The following is a 13129-nucleotide window of genomic DNA, read 5'->3' on the forward strand; positions in this document are numbered from 1 at the left end:
GCCGCCGCGCTGAGGGGAGGCCGCGGCCGCGCGGGGCCTTGTGGGGCGGGGCGGCAGCGCCGGCGCAGCGCGGGCCCGGCCCGCGCACCACAAGTCCCGGCAGCCCCTCCGCGCCCGCCGGCTCGGCGCTCTCCGGTTTAAAGCAGGAGCGTGGAGAGCTCCCCCAGCCCTGGCCGGAAACACCGATGCTCTAAAACACATCCCTCTGACAAGCCAGCTTGCTGCAGGCCAGCGGAATCTGACTACGGCATGCAGCTACGGCCCACGGCGGACAGCTTCAGTCAAGCCATGCTGGCTTATTCCAAACGCACCCCCATGCCCCTCTTTATGTGTGAGGTTAAGAACGGCGTTCACTAAGTCTGGAAATTGCAACATGTTGTTTTCTTCTATGAAATAGCCTGCAGAAAGGAGGCTCAGGGGTGATGATGTCACTCTACAACTCCCTGCGGAGGTTGTAGGCAGGTGGGCGTGGGTCTCTTCTCTCCGCGCCAACCAGCGACAGGATGAGAGGACATGGCCTAAGTCTGTGCCAGGGCAGATTCAGATTGGACAACACGAGGAATTTCTTCACAGAAAGGGTAATGGGCTGCTCAGGGAGGTGGAGGGTAGAGGTGTTTAAGGAAAGAGTGGACAGGGCACTGAATGCCATGTTCTAGTTCACAATGTGGTGTTCAATCATTGGTTGGGCTCAATCTCATAGGTCTTTCCCAACCTAATTCATTCTGCACTTCTGTAAAATGGAGTATCAAAAATTGACAGCCTATTCTTAGCTTTAGTAAAAACATGTTAGCTCCAAACACAGTAAAATTAGAGAAATGTCACAGTAAGAACCAATACCAATGATATAAGAAATGCATTATAAGAAACCATACCTTTCTTCCCAGTGACTACTTTTAACAAAATTTAAAGCAGCAAGGTATGATACACGTATTACAGAACAAAACTAAACCAAACTATAAGCCTTTGATGTATTCAGTCTTGTTTGCTTTACAATCAATTTAATAGCTTTAAAGTAGAAAAATACCTGGTAATAAAGGACTTCTAATTTTTTTTGAAGTAAAATATAAGTGTGCCTTCTTTTAATACAAAATCTAGAACACTAAATATTCCCAGAGATGTGTAGCTCTGTTGAGAAGCAGTAATTTTCTTCACCAAAATGTAACATAAACTCAACAACTCCATAAAAGGAGGGAATCACAAATTAAACATGAGAATTTGGAATCAGGATTTATACAACTAAGATGACTACAGTAGGCACCAGCAGGTGTCAAAAAACCCTCGAACATTACAAATCAGTCTTGCTTTTTGTGCTCCTACAAATCACTCCCTTGCAGCCATTTATATGCGTTTTCCTTTATATCCTTAAAACTAACAAAAACCCTACAATCCAATGCCTTCACAATAGCGGAACTGGTTCACCTTAGAAGCCCCAGACCCTGGAAAATTCTTCCATCAGAAACGCCCCTTGGTTCTTCTGATACCCATGGCAGATGTAGAGTCCTTGAACTTGCTCCTTTGTGCAAGTTGTATTCCCTCCATTCCTCTCACTTGGCAAAAAATACTCCAGGGACCATCAGTTGTTAAGCAGTGCTTTGAGTTGCTCACACTTTGGTCTTTACTCTGTTAAGCTTCAGCCAACATAAATAAAAAAACTTGCCCTTTCCTCACTGTGCCCTACCCAAGTAACTTAACAAATGGAGGGAAGCAGGCAATGATGGAAGAGGGAACAATTAAATGGAAGGTCTGCACAACAAAGGCTTCATGTGCATAGTAAAAATACTAAAATGTGTTGGATGCATCCAGGAGTGCTAGCTTCTATTCATTTGTTCTTCTTTGGAAGTTTGTAAAAGTAGGAGTTTCTTTTTCCGATATTCTTCATTCACCCGCTCTGCTTGCTCATCTATGGATTTTCTTATACATGTTTTGAGTTCCTCAATTCCTTCTTCAGTATATGTAGATATAGGAATTACCTCTCTGAATTCAAGAGTATTTGCCGGAATCATTTCTTCCTCTACTAAGTGTAAGAAGTCTGAAAAATTGTATTGAAAGAGTTAGTACAATCCCCAAATACTGTATCACTACAAAGCCCATAAAATCCCATTAAATGTAAAAATTAACTTTAATAAATTACAGTTATAAAAATAACTGCGATTAATATGCACATTATCTGCTTAATTAATCTTTTAAAATATACCTAAATCTCAGAAGACAAGCACTAACACAGCAGTTATACCACTCTTAATGCTGCCATGAGAAGATTCTATACACTTCCAAAGAGTACAAAGAAATCCCAAATTGCAGATTATGGGAGAATATGGTCTTAAGCTTTTCTGGTTTCTACACACTCCAGGAAAGAGAAAGCAACTCACCCCAATGTAACTGCAAAATTGAAGTAAACCTACATAGACCTGTCCAGAATTTTCATGTGCTCAGGCCAGAGTCACATGACAAATACTATATATGTCAGTGCCTGTAAGGGGACCTTCTATGCAGGTAACTCTTATTCCAGACACCTAGACTGGAAACTGACTCTCCCATATCATAGTTGAGAAAGATCATCTGGGATATCTCCATTTTATTACAATCCTTTCCCAACAGTGAAGCCATTCCAAATGCATATAAACAGAGCTCTAAATGCAGGAAGTGATTTTAAACATATGTTCAAATAATAAATTTAATAGCTGACTTCAGTTTCAAACAACTCCCTGCCGATGCAGTTATCCCGATGAAATCTTACTACTACTTCTGACAAAAGTTATTGTTGTAATTTCATTTACCCTGAGGATTCTCTAGTTGTGTCATAAGTTCATCCAAGTTGTCCTTTGCACAAGGCAAATCCATTTTATTAATGGCAAGAAGTGCAGGCTTTGTTACAAGTTCCTCTTTGTACAGCTCCAGTTCCTTAAAAGAAAAGTAAATTTCCCTTAGTAAGTATTTGTAGTTTAACAAGTGCTACTTCAATTTTGTATCTCCTCTCTCATTTGTTTAATTGCCTAAATAGCCTTTCTTGCCTAAGCAGCTGTGAGTTTGACTCAGGTGCTCAAGGCTGACATATTAAAGCAGTCTGACAGAAGAAAATAATGTTCAGTGATTCAGTCATTTTTTGCTCAGACAGATTTCAGGTAAACAGGCTAGCTCATTCTGAAATGCCTCTTACAAAAAGAATGACAGTTTTGGTTTTTGTTTATTCTGATATCCATGAGCGCAAAATCAATTTCAGAAACACTTCAGACCTATGCAACATGTAAGAAAATCATTCAGAGAGTGTTAAAATTCTTTAACATTTTAGTAACAGAAAATCACAACCATGAATAAACTAAAATAAACACCAATACCTGAAATTTAGAAGATTCATCAACTTAAATCATACAGTTAAGAGCTAAATTTGAAATGACATTATTTTTATGTATTATTTTAATCAGAAGCATAGTTAAGAGATGGAAACAGTGAATATCTACAAAGCTGGGGCCCAATGTCTTTCCTCTGTTAGGATATGCAATAAGGGCATCAAGGCAGGGATTTAACTGTAACCATGTACTTCTACTTCTTAAAATGCTACTGGGTTGGGGAACTGAAAATGATGTATCTTTTTACCTTTACTTGACTGTAAGAAATATCCCACATGCTGCATAGATTAATCAATTATAAATCAATTATAAACTAATTATGATTATTACCCAACATAAACTAGGATGGTTATTAACTTGGGCAGGTAAAAATAAAGACATCATCATTTTGGAGAACCTCTTTGTTAACTGGCCTTATCTTATAAATTCAGAAGACACACTAACATTGGAATGCTTCTTGATCAAAACTGAGCCATTTTCTTGACTCAACACGTAACTACAACTGTCAAATAGGAAGATGAGAACTTACCTTTGTTAGAAGCAGTATCGTTTCAAAGGCTGTTCTGAACTGAGTCTTGATAGACAGCTGAAACCCAGAAATATCAACCTGAAAAGGTACACAAAAACAAGCTTTGTGGTGTAAAATTATGTTACAGTATCAAGGTACTCTCCATCAATTATTTTGCCCTGGAATGTCCATAGCCATGTGTTCACTCCTGGGCAAATAACAGAGGGCAAACTATACACCCAAGAAACATCAGACGCTGGAGGCCCAAACTGGTTAATTCTGATACAGTATTTCTCAAAGGTCTGGTTTTTAAACTTCTTATGGGGATCTTACAGAAAAAAAAAATTACTTCACGCTTTTGTTATGCTTGAAACACTTCACTGTTCTAAATTAATTGGAAACTTTCCATGATAAATTCTATTTAAGGATTTAATTTATCATTAGTCATTTGAGTGTTCCATTCTGTAAACAGAATTACAGCTGTATTTATCATAAATCATGCAAATTACAAATGATTTTCTAAATTCCCACTACAATGCAATTAAAATGCATTTTCTTTATTTCACTGCCTTTCATTTCAATAAGCTGTAAATTTTATTTAACTTACAACTAAGAGAAGCTGTTTGGTTCTTTCTACATGTTTGAGAAATTTGTGGCCCATCCCTTTGTTTGCATGTGCACCTTCAATCAGTCCTGGGAGATCAGCTACTGAAATCTAGGAAAACAAAAGTTTCAAACAAAATACTTCCAGTAAGCAAACCCAAGTACTTTAAACTATCAACAGGGATTATCATTTTACATAAACAAAAGAACCCAGACAAAATAATATGCATTGGCTGTTTCAATACATATACAATCTATCATTAGAAGCAGATTAAACAAAATGCTGCTATTATACAAACCTGGTGCTCCTCATGTTCTCCCTGTCTATTTTTTATTGCTGTCTGCAAAGTACAAAATAGAGGCTCATAATACCTCTGCAGAGATCCTACAAAATTTAGCTATTACCTGAGAATAAAACAGACTCTGAAAAGCAAGTAGCTTAGGTTACCACATCTGTACAGAACTCAAACTGTCACTAGAAAAGAAAATAAAGGCTGTTCCTTGTGGCTATGGAGTATCATTACTCCAAATACAAACCCTCTTAACATTGCTCCCCTGAGTGTGAGAAGATACAAGAATTTGACTTCTGCTCTTCAGCTCAAATGAGACTTTGATTAGTCAATCAGCTTCCAGCCAGAGCCCAGCAAAGACTGCCAAAACGGACAGGGACCTTGTCATTTTCTCTGCTGATTGAGAGGGCTGTTGGACAGCTCAGGCAGACCGACGACGAGCAGAATAATAATAAAACCCCCAAAATAGCTACTCAGTAACTCACAGAAAGCTAAGACAGAGAGTGAAGTAAAGAAGAGCAAAGGTAGGGTCTTCAAATCTCTCTAATGCCCATTTAGACAGCAACTGGATTAAACTGGACGCCGCCTGAAGCCAGCATACCATAAAATTGCCAGTGTGCTACCTATTGCAGAAGGGGCTCAGATACTCTGGTAGAAAATCTAAGTGCTTCTGCTACTTTTCATGAACTGGTACTGATACAACTCATACACAGATCCTCTACCTTTGTGTCTTTTCCAATTAGTAATGAGACAGTACCAGGTAACTTGCATGTATTTTCTTTTTCATAATGTACTAAGATAAAATAAGCATATACATGCTACATATCTCTTTAAAAATATCAATGTTCCGTAGGAAAAACTGAATCCTTGTCTCTTGAGTGATACAGGAAAGACACCTCAGTAATTGCTATTAACTACATTGCTGATGTTGTTTCGGTTTCAGCAGTTGCAATACAGAGAGTACTTCCTCTTACTCTCAGAAGTTCCCTGTGATCACAATCACTAGTCCCCTTGACTTTAGAAAAGAGGTATTTTGTCCACATATATACCCAACACTGTGGTATAAAAACCATGAACTGTAGAAATGGCCAATGATAAGGATCACTGGCTATGCCAAGAAAAAGACTTCAGAAAAGAAAGCCAGGAGTGCAAGTAGATCTCTTGCTGGAGAAAGATACATCAGTAAGAGCAAGAGATCCTCATTCATGGAAGACAGTTTTTTGAAAGGGCTATGAAAAATCCTGTTTACTTGCAGCATAGCTTTCTAGGATAAGCTACCCTAAACTAGCAGATAAAATGAATACAAAAACAATTTTCCCTTAGACATATTGCATTTCTACAGGAACATATTGCATTTCTACAGACAAACTAGACTTACTTCCCTTAATACACAGTTTTGTTGAAGTTTGTTAAATGAAGATTTCAAGCATCAGCTACTGAATTTCCCTAGCATTATTGCTTCTGAAAGCAAAACCAGTAGGTTTTTGTCTTTTCATATCTGAGGGTTATGTTTTTCTGGTTAACTCATCTGAAACTCTTTTATGCACTCGCCTTTTATCTTGAAAGTGATGAGTCCAGTGCTGCATGTATCATACACTTCAAAAACAAAGTAAAAGCACATCAAAGAAGATTCAAGCTTGAGGAATGAAAATGTTTGCTGCAACTTTAAGTGAAGTTGGGGTCCAAAACCTATTAGTAAGTGTCTCATTCAGCACTGGTTTCCCCCTCAGTGGATACTGTAGAACAGATTCCAGGCACCGCACAATTATCTGCCAACTTTTATCTGAAGAAGCTGGGTGGAACAGAGTTCACAAAAATTAAAGTGGTAGGGCCATAGCTCCACCAGTCTTCCAGAACTACAGCCTACCACAGAAGGAACTGGACCCACGTGCCTTACCTCTCAGGTAGTGCACTATCCTGGGTGTTCAGGTCATCACTATCACATCATACTATTTTACTTTTTAATTAAAAAACCCAACCCACCAAACAAAAAAAAACCTAGACCCCAAAAACCAAACCCACAAACACAAAAAAAACAAAAGAAAGAGCAGCCAACCCTGAAAGAAGTTATGGTAACAGGGTTATAATCAGAAAATTCCCTGCTGTTCACTAACGTAGATCTTCCGCTATTGGACAAATCTGCTATTATTTGCAATCCTTTCTGAAAATTATTCACTCAGTCCAGAGCTCTCTGTATGGGCAACTTGCAGAACATTTGCTTCTTCTAAATAAAGATAACAGGCGGGTCTCTGAAACAGTGATTTTTTTCCAAGTCCTAAACTTTTAAGAGTATACTAGGACACAGCAATCTCAATTCCATAAACAATTTCATACCTCTAAGATTATAAGGCAGGATTAGAACCACAGAAAGGAGGTAAGAGAAAATGAGAAGCCATTTAATAAAGTGACTTGAAATAAGCTCTACATCATATTACTGTACTTGGCTATGAAACTCTCTTATTATTATTTCATAAAATAGTACTTTTCCCAGAACTCCTGTTAAGTCCATGCAATTGCATTTGACATGTACACATTATAGATACACATATGAAAATACCTACAAGTTTTCTTTCTCTTTCTGAAATTCTGTTAAGCAACATAAATAGTCACTCTACATACCTTTAACAAAAAAACAGAGTGAACTTTCATACCAACCTGCTTATAATCTGCATACATGATCTTTCCTAGTTCAGGCTGTATTGTTGTGACTGTGGCAAGGGGACAGGAAGAAAACAAAACTAGTTTTAACATTTAAAAAAATGTTAATGTTATAAAACATTTAAATATTGTAGGACTTTCTTAGTGTATTTAAATTAAACAAATGTGCAGTAGCAAAAAGATAAAATAAGGAAAAGGAACAAAGAGAAAGCAAAGTAAGATAGATGAAAAAAAATCCAGTGCTTCACCACATCTTCTCTCTTTCTGCAGTTCTGCTCCAGTCCTCCCAAAAAGGGAACAGTGAAGGTAGAGAAGTCCCAGACACAAAAATTATTACTTAGACTATGGATTAGCTTCCCAACAGGGAAAAATAATGAAAGGTAAAGTGGGATAGGACTCTTCAATCTGAGAAAAGGCTGTAGAGAATTGGGAATGGTGCAAAAAGGTCAGTAGGAATTATCAGTACTTGCACTCTTTAATTAAAGAAGATTAGATGACTAATCCTAACTTACTGATAGAAAAATAACAAAAAATTTCTGTCCACTTTTCAGTGGATAGATTAAAAACCACAAATCTTCTCTGTTACAAGTGGTAGCAAATTCCAAAGCATACAAGATGTTTATGCAAAGGAACTTGACAGTACATATTCAGTAGACCAAGGATATTACACACCTCAGAGACTCTCAGTTGCAATAAAATGGGCTGAGATGAAAATAAATGTTAAATAGACCCTGCATTAACAGGTTGAAGCACTACGGGGGTGTACACATGAAAAACTGAGGTGGGTAAAGGAACTGGATACTGAAGCAGCAAGTATCTCCTTGAAGTATTTCTTATAATTAAAAAATCAGGCAACATTCCTATACCCTATTCTTTATTATAAACCTTTATTATAAGAAAGTCAGTGAAACGCCTTCTTGCTCTCAGGAAATATTACTGCTCTAAAAATAAGAGTATAAACTTACAAGCATAATTTGCAATCTCGGGTTTGGCATGAGAAATCTTGCTTAACAAGGATGACTTTCCCGCATTTGGAAACCTAGAAGGAAAGTCAGGATTTATACACTGACATATCTGATTCCTGTATATTTATTTCCAAACATATTCTTCAAACTCAATGCTATCAACTCATTCTTGTACTCATCTACTCAGACGATTTTTTTTTTACAAAATGAACAAACCCCAGATCATTATGATTTATTTTTTGAGATCAAATCTGAGTAATTTTTCTAAATCCAACAATACTTCCTAAGGATGCAGGCAGGAGAGTTATGTAAATACATGTGTAATAGATTTAAGAGAAATCTTTCAAAGTCATGCAGACAGAAACACAGCATTACCATCCAGGTATACTTGAATTCAGTCTTCATGTGCTATAGCTAATTTTGGAAATTATGCATGCATTTTAAAAAGCTGTCATGCTAATATATCTTACCAGTTGGATTTACAGTCTCTTAGCATACACATCACGGTTTATGAAAGTCTACAATTCAAGTACCAGTGGTACCTAAGCTAGAGTTTAACTAACACAGCAGAGCAAATGTAAACTCAGAGAGAGTGACACTGGGAGACACACATATGCACAGTTTATAGGTGGTTTTAGGGCAGCAAAGTTGTATGAGGGATCCTGAAATTATTACTAACCTGTTTTGTTACCAAGTAGACCTAAGAGAACACCAGGGAAACCCTAGGAGTTCGTCTGTACACAACTGACTGTTACAACATTTTCCCTTTACAAGGGATAGCTATACCTGCATACTACAAAAGTGTTCCTTAAGGGATACACCAGCTTTTACAAAAGCTTCTTCACAGAATACATCTACCCACTGAAATGGAAACCTAAGTTAAGACTGAAACTGTAACACACACTTGTTTTAAAGATTAACCTGAGCTGTAAAAGTCACAATAGCCTTGATCCATGTAAAACCTGAAGTCAATCCTGACATCCAAGGATAGACTACTGTCCTTACTCTTGGCACATACTCCATCCAGAAAGTCCACACAAGATTTGTGTTCCTGTCAAAGTCACAAATATTCATCACAGCATGATCAAAGAAAACTGTCTACAGGCAACTCAACACAGCCACAAAACACAAAGGAGGTGTCCCACAGAAAACCAAATACTCTCCACTTGAATACAGCCAGAACCATGGCCTGTTAACAAGGCTAGTACTGCATTACGGGCCTTTATGAAGGGGCTGTACACAAATCTTTCTTAAAAAACAAAAAGCAACCTAATGACTCTTGTTATAATAGGGAAACTATTGATTGTAGTTTTAATACACTCTGATGTTGAAAGATGCCTTAAAGACATTCCAGAAGGTTACTCTGGTCATATCCTCAAGTGAGCTCTTTGTTTCCACTGAGGTACAATATGTTCTTTGAAGTTTAAATTGCAACCTAGACTAACACATCACAACCTGTACCCAAATCTGATGAGCCTTTCTCAAGTCTACATGTTTTTTTTTTACCTGATCTAATACCAAACCACTCACAAAAATGATAAAAATAGCAAACACAAAGAGATCAAAGTACAACCACAAAATATCAGAGGCTGATTCATACTCTCAATAAGAAAATATATGCTTCTCTAATTAACTGATAATGATTTTTGTATCCATTTTGAAGGCAAACTCTCAGCTAACATACAAGATTAAAGAAGCATCAGCATCATAAAACTCCTGTATTTTCACACTGACAAAAACAAGAAAAAAATTCTGTCATGTAATTACTGAAGAGCAATTGAAAATTATGTAACTTTAGAGAAATTTTATATTAACAAAATTATTTCTAGTAACAAAAATAAAAATATAGCTAGAAAACCATGCTGTCTTCAAGTTTCCATTCTTTACTGTTATATACCAACTAGACTATTTCCACCTCAAACTCATCATCATTTCATGTTTCCTATGTTTTTTATTAATAAGGACCACAGGCCTGATTTATGTTAGCAGATGCTGAATAGAACAATAATTGTACTACACTAGAACTGTAGCTTCTTGAAAGCTTTCTCCAAATAAACATATATTTATCTGCATTGTTATAAAGCAGCAACACTGATATGCAAGTCCAACTGTTCTAATTTGTAATTACTTCCTTCCAATGTTCCAAGTCGGATTTTTGGGAAAGTAGGAAACACAGCCTCTGGAATTCTCTTTGGAATTGCTACTGAAAGGATCCACTTGTGCCAGTGCCATGAAGTTAAACATACAATATGCAGTGTTCCTGGCTCTGTTTTGCACCTCCTATTTATTTCACAAATATTGTGCTAATGATATTGTAGCAATCACTGCAGCTGCTAAATACAGTCATATTACTAATTATATATTGTTCTGATTCATGAAGCCCTTCACTCACCAAAACATAACGAGTACTTTAAAAATGTTAAAATTAATTTACTAGCTTTATACTCAATCTGATTTTCTAAAACTGCAAATAACTTATGTGATCCAGACTCTCAAATTTCTTTGAAATTGAATTTGAAATGTACTACTTTGTGTTCCAATATCAGTTTTCAAACTTAACAGTACTTACCCAACTAAGCCAACATCTGCTATAAGTTTCAAATCAAGATGAACAGTTCGCCTCTGACCTTTGCAAGGCAGAAAGTTTGTAGCCAAAGAGCCTCCAAGTCCTCCACGAGCTGCTAAGAATCTTTCTCCTGCTGCATTAAGCTCTCCTGAAAATGAATTCATTAGTGAACAAACACAATCCCCTGCAGTAGTTCCGTTGTGATTTTCCATTTAAATGTCTCAAGTTATGAGACAATTTTCTGTGGGCTTCCTTGCAAGAACTGTGCCCTCAAGGTCATGGTGGTTTTCCTTGTTTTGGAAACAAATGAAAGCCATCACACCCCAGTATTGTCCTCTGTCATATAGTCACCTCATGAAAAGTGCAAGGCAGGCAAAGTATGGCCCAGATGGAGCTTCTGAAGCCTCCAATATTTGAATTCAAGAATGCAAGGAAAAATATGCATTGATAGAGATGTGGCTCTCTTCAGATGTTCCATATTTTTCCATAAGATGCAGGCTGTGATATCTCCCTTAGGGTCAGAATAAATAAAACAACAAAAAAAGCACAACATTTGGGTGTCGTTACCCACTGCTACGCCTACATCATAAACAAATCTTGCAATACATCCAAGTTAGTTGAACATCCAAACTAGGGCTGAATTTAGTTTTAATAACTAGTTTGTGAATTTAGTTTTAATTCTGAACAATCTGAAAAGAAAAATTCTTGAGAAACTGCAAAGGAACTGTTGAGAGCTATTCCAAGAGCACTGTATTGAAAGAGATCTTCCTAGTGAGTAAAAAACAGATATGCATTTTAAGTAACCTAAAATGTTGACATTCAGCAAGGATCTTTGTCTTCTAAGCATTTTCATAATTCAGTAAAGATATAGGGACAGTGGGGTTTATGAAGATGTAATTTATGTGAGGTCATGAATGATTCTTTGGAGGATCAGTATGGTTTCCATCCTTTTAACACTTGTTTCCAATGGCAAAGGACTTGTATGTAGTGATATAAGCCAACTACTGCTAATTTCTGGAAGGGGTCCCTGCTTTTCCAACAATTTTTACAGTGTATTTGTCAACTCTTTGCCTAAACAAAGAAAAACAGACACATATTTTAGAAAACGTGCAGCCTTAAAACATCCTGGTATTAAAAATCCACTAGATGTTGTCAATAAATGTGACAAACATTAGATACCTTAAAACAAAGCGAACGTTCTTACCAATCTGCTTGCCATCATCATCAAGAACTGAAATTCCCAAAGGCACATGAACTTCACAATCTTTTCCTTTTTCACCTTTTAGAGCTTTAACACTGGGAGAAATTAAACCTGTCTTAGTAACTTAAGCTGACATTTTTCTTTCTGGAAAAGTTGTAAATAGCAACTTGCATTAAACAGACTCTTACCTGCTGTTGGCTCCTGTTCCAGCTACAAATCGCTTCTGGGGATATTTCTCCCTAATGCTCTTTAAGGTAGTCCTTTCTCGGGCGACGAACCAGACATCACCACCTCTTCCTCCTTCCCCTCCAAGGTTAGGATAACCCATTCCACCAGTTCCTCCTCTCACATAGACCCGCAAATCGTCTATGAAGTTGCTGTACTAATAAAACAACAGTTTCAACATCAGTTAATTATGTTGTTCATATTTCGCTTCATAGAAACGTGTGTAAAACCGCTTAGATAGATCTTTGATGGCAATAGATGAAACTTCAGAAAGCAGAGCGTAAGCCTCCAATATAGTTTTTAATCAACGTTTGGCATGACTTCCTCGGCAGCGGCACCTCACGGTGCGCAGGGCAGCGGGCCGGGCCGGGCCGGGCGAACCCCTGCGCCGGAGACCCGCGAGTGCCGCCACCGCGGGGCATGGCCGCCGGCCCCTGCCGGGCGCCAGGCACTGCGGGCGGGACGGGCCCGTGCCGCCCGGCACACGGGAACTCCCGGCACACGGGAACTCCCGGAGAGGCCCCGGGAGCGGGACCGCCGCTCCCCGCCAGCCCTCCCCGCCTCCCGAGCGCCGCCTGCAGCACCGTCCCCACCGCTCCGCGGGCCGGCCGCACTGACCTTCCGCAGCACCGCCGCGCCGCACCGCACCATGGCGGGAGCCGCAGCCGCCGCCCGGCCCGGGCCCAGGCCCCGGTGGCTGTGTGGAAGGCACGGGGCAGGCAGGCGGGCGGGCTCCGGGTGCTGCACGGCGGGAGCGGAGAACAGC

At 38.7% G+C, this 13129-nt stretch overlaps 1 protein-coding gene across 12 annotated transcripts in view; it reads right to left on the reverse strand.

Annotated features, from left to right (window-relative positions):
• Nucleotides 1-981: 981 nt before the first annotated feature.
• LOC121671717 (metalloreductase STEAP2) overlaps nucleotides 982-13129 on the reverse strand; it is an 83043-nt gene continuing 70895 nt past the window's right edge. For 8 of the 12 annotated variants that reach the window (XM_042043838.1, XM_042043837.1, XM_042043839.1 and 5 more), the window contains 9 exons: nucleotides 12327-12520; nucleotides 12142-12233; nucleotides 10941-11085; nucleotides 8372-8445; nucleotides 7404-7456; nucleotides 4463-4570; nucleotides 3877-3954; nucleotides 2778-2901; nucleotides 982-2029 (listed from right to left, as the gene is read on the reverse strand). In XM_042043838.1, coding sequence (XP_041899772.1) covers nucleotides 1809-2029; nucleotides 2778-2901; nucleotides 3877-3954; nucleotides 4463-4570; nucleotides 7404-7456; nucleotides 8372-8445; nucleotides 10941-11085; nucleotides 12142-12233; nucleotides 12327-12520 — 1089 coding nt within the window. In that variant the 3' untranslated portion in view covers nucleotides 982-1808. Of the gene's footprint in view, nucleotides 2030-2777; nucleotides 2902-3876; nucleotides 3955-4462; nucleotides 4571-7403; nucleotides 7457-8371; nucleotides 8446-10940; nucleotides 11086-12141; nucleotides 12234-12326; nucleotides 12521-12981; nucleotides 13124-13129 lie in introns of those variants that run through there. The other 4 variants (XM_042043858.1, XM_042043857.1, XM_042043841.1 and 1 more) reach the window with 4 other exon arrangements.

Source organism: Corvus kubaryi, unplaced genomic scaffold (genome assembly GCF_017639235.1).
Source record: "Corvus kubaryi isolate FWS band 111438036 unplaced genomic scaffold, C.kubaryi_AGA036_p1.0 37398, whole genome shotgun sequence".
NCBI classification, from domain to species: Eukaryota; Metazoa; Chordata; class Aves; order Passeriformes; family Corvidae; genus Corvus; species Corvus kubaryi.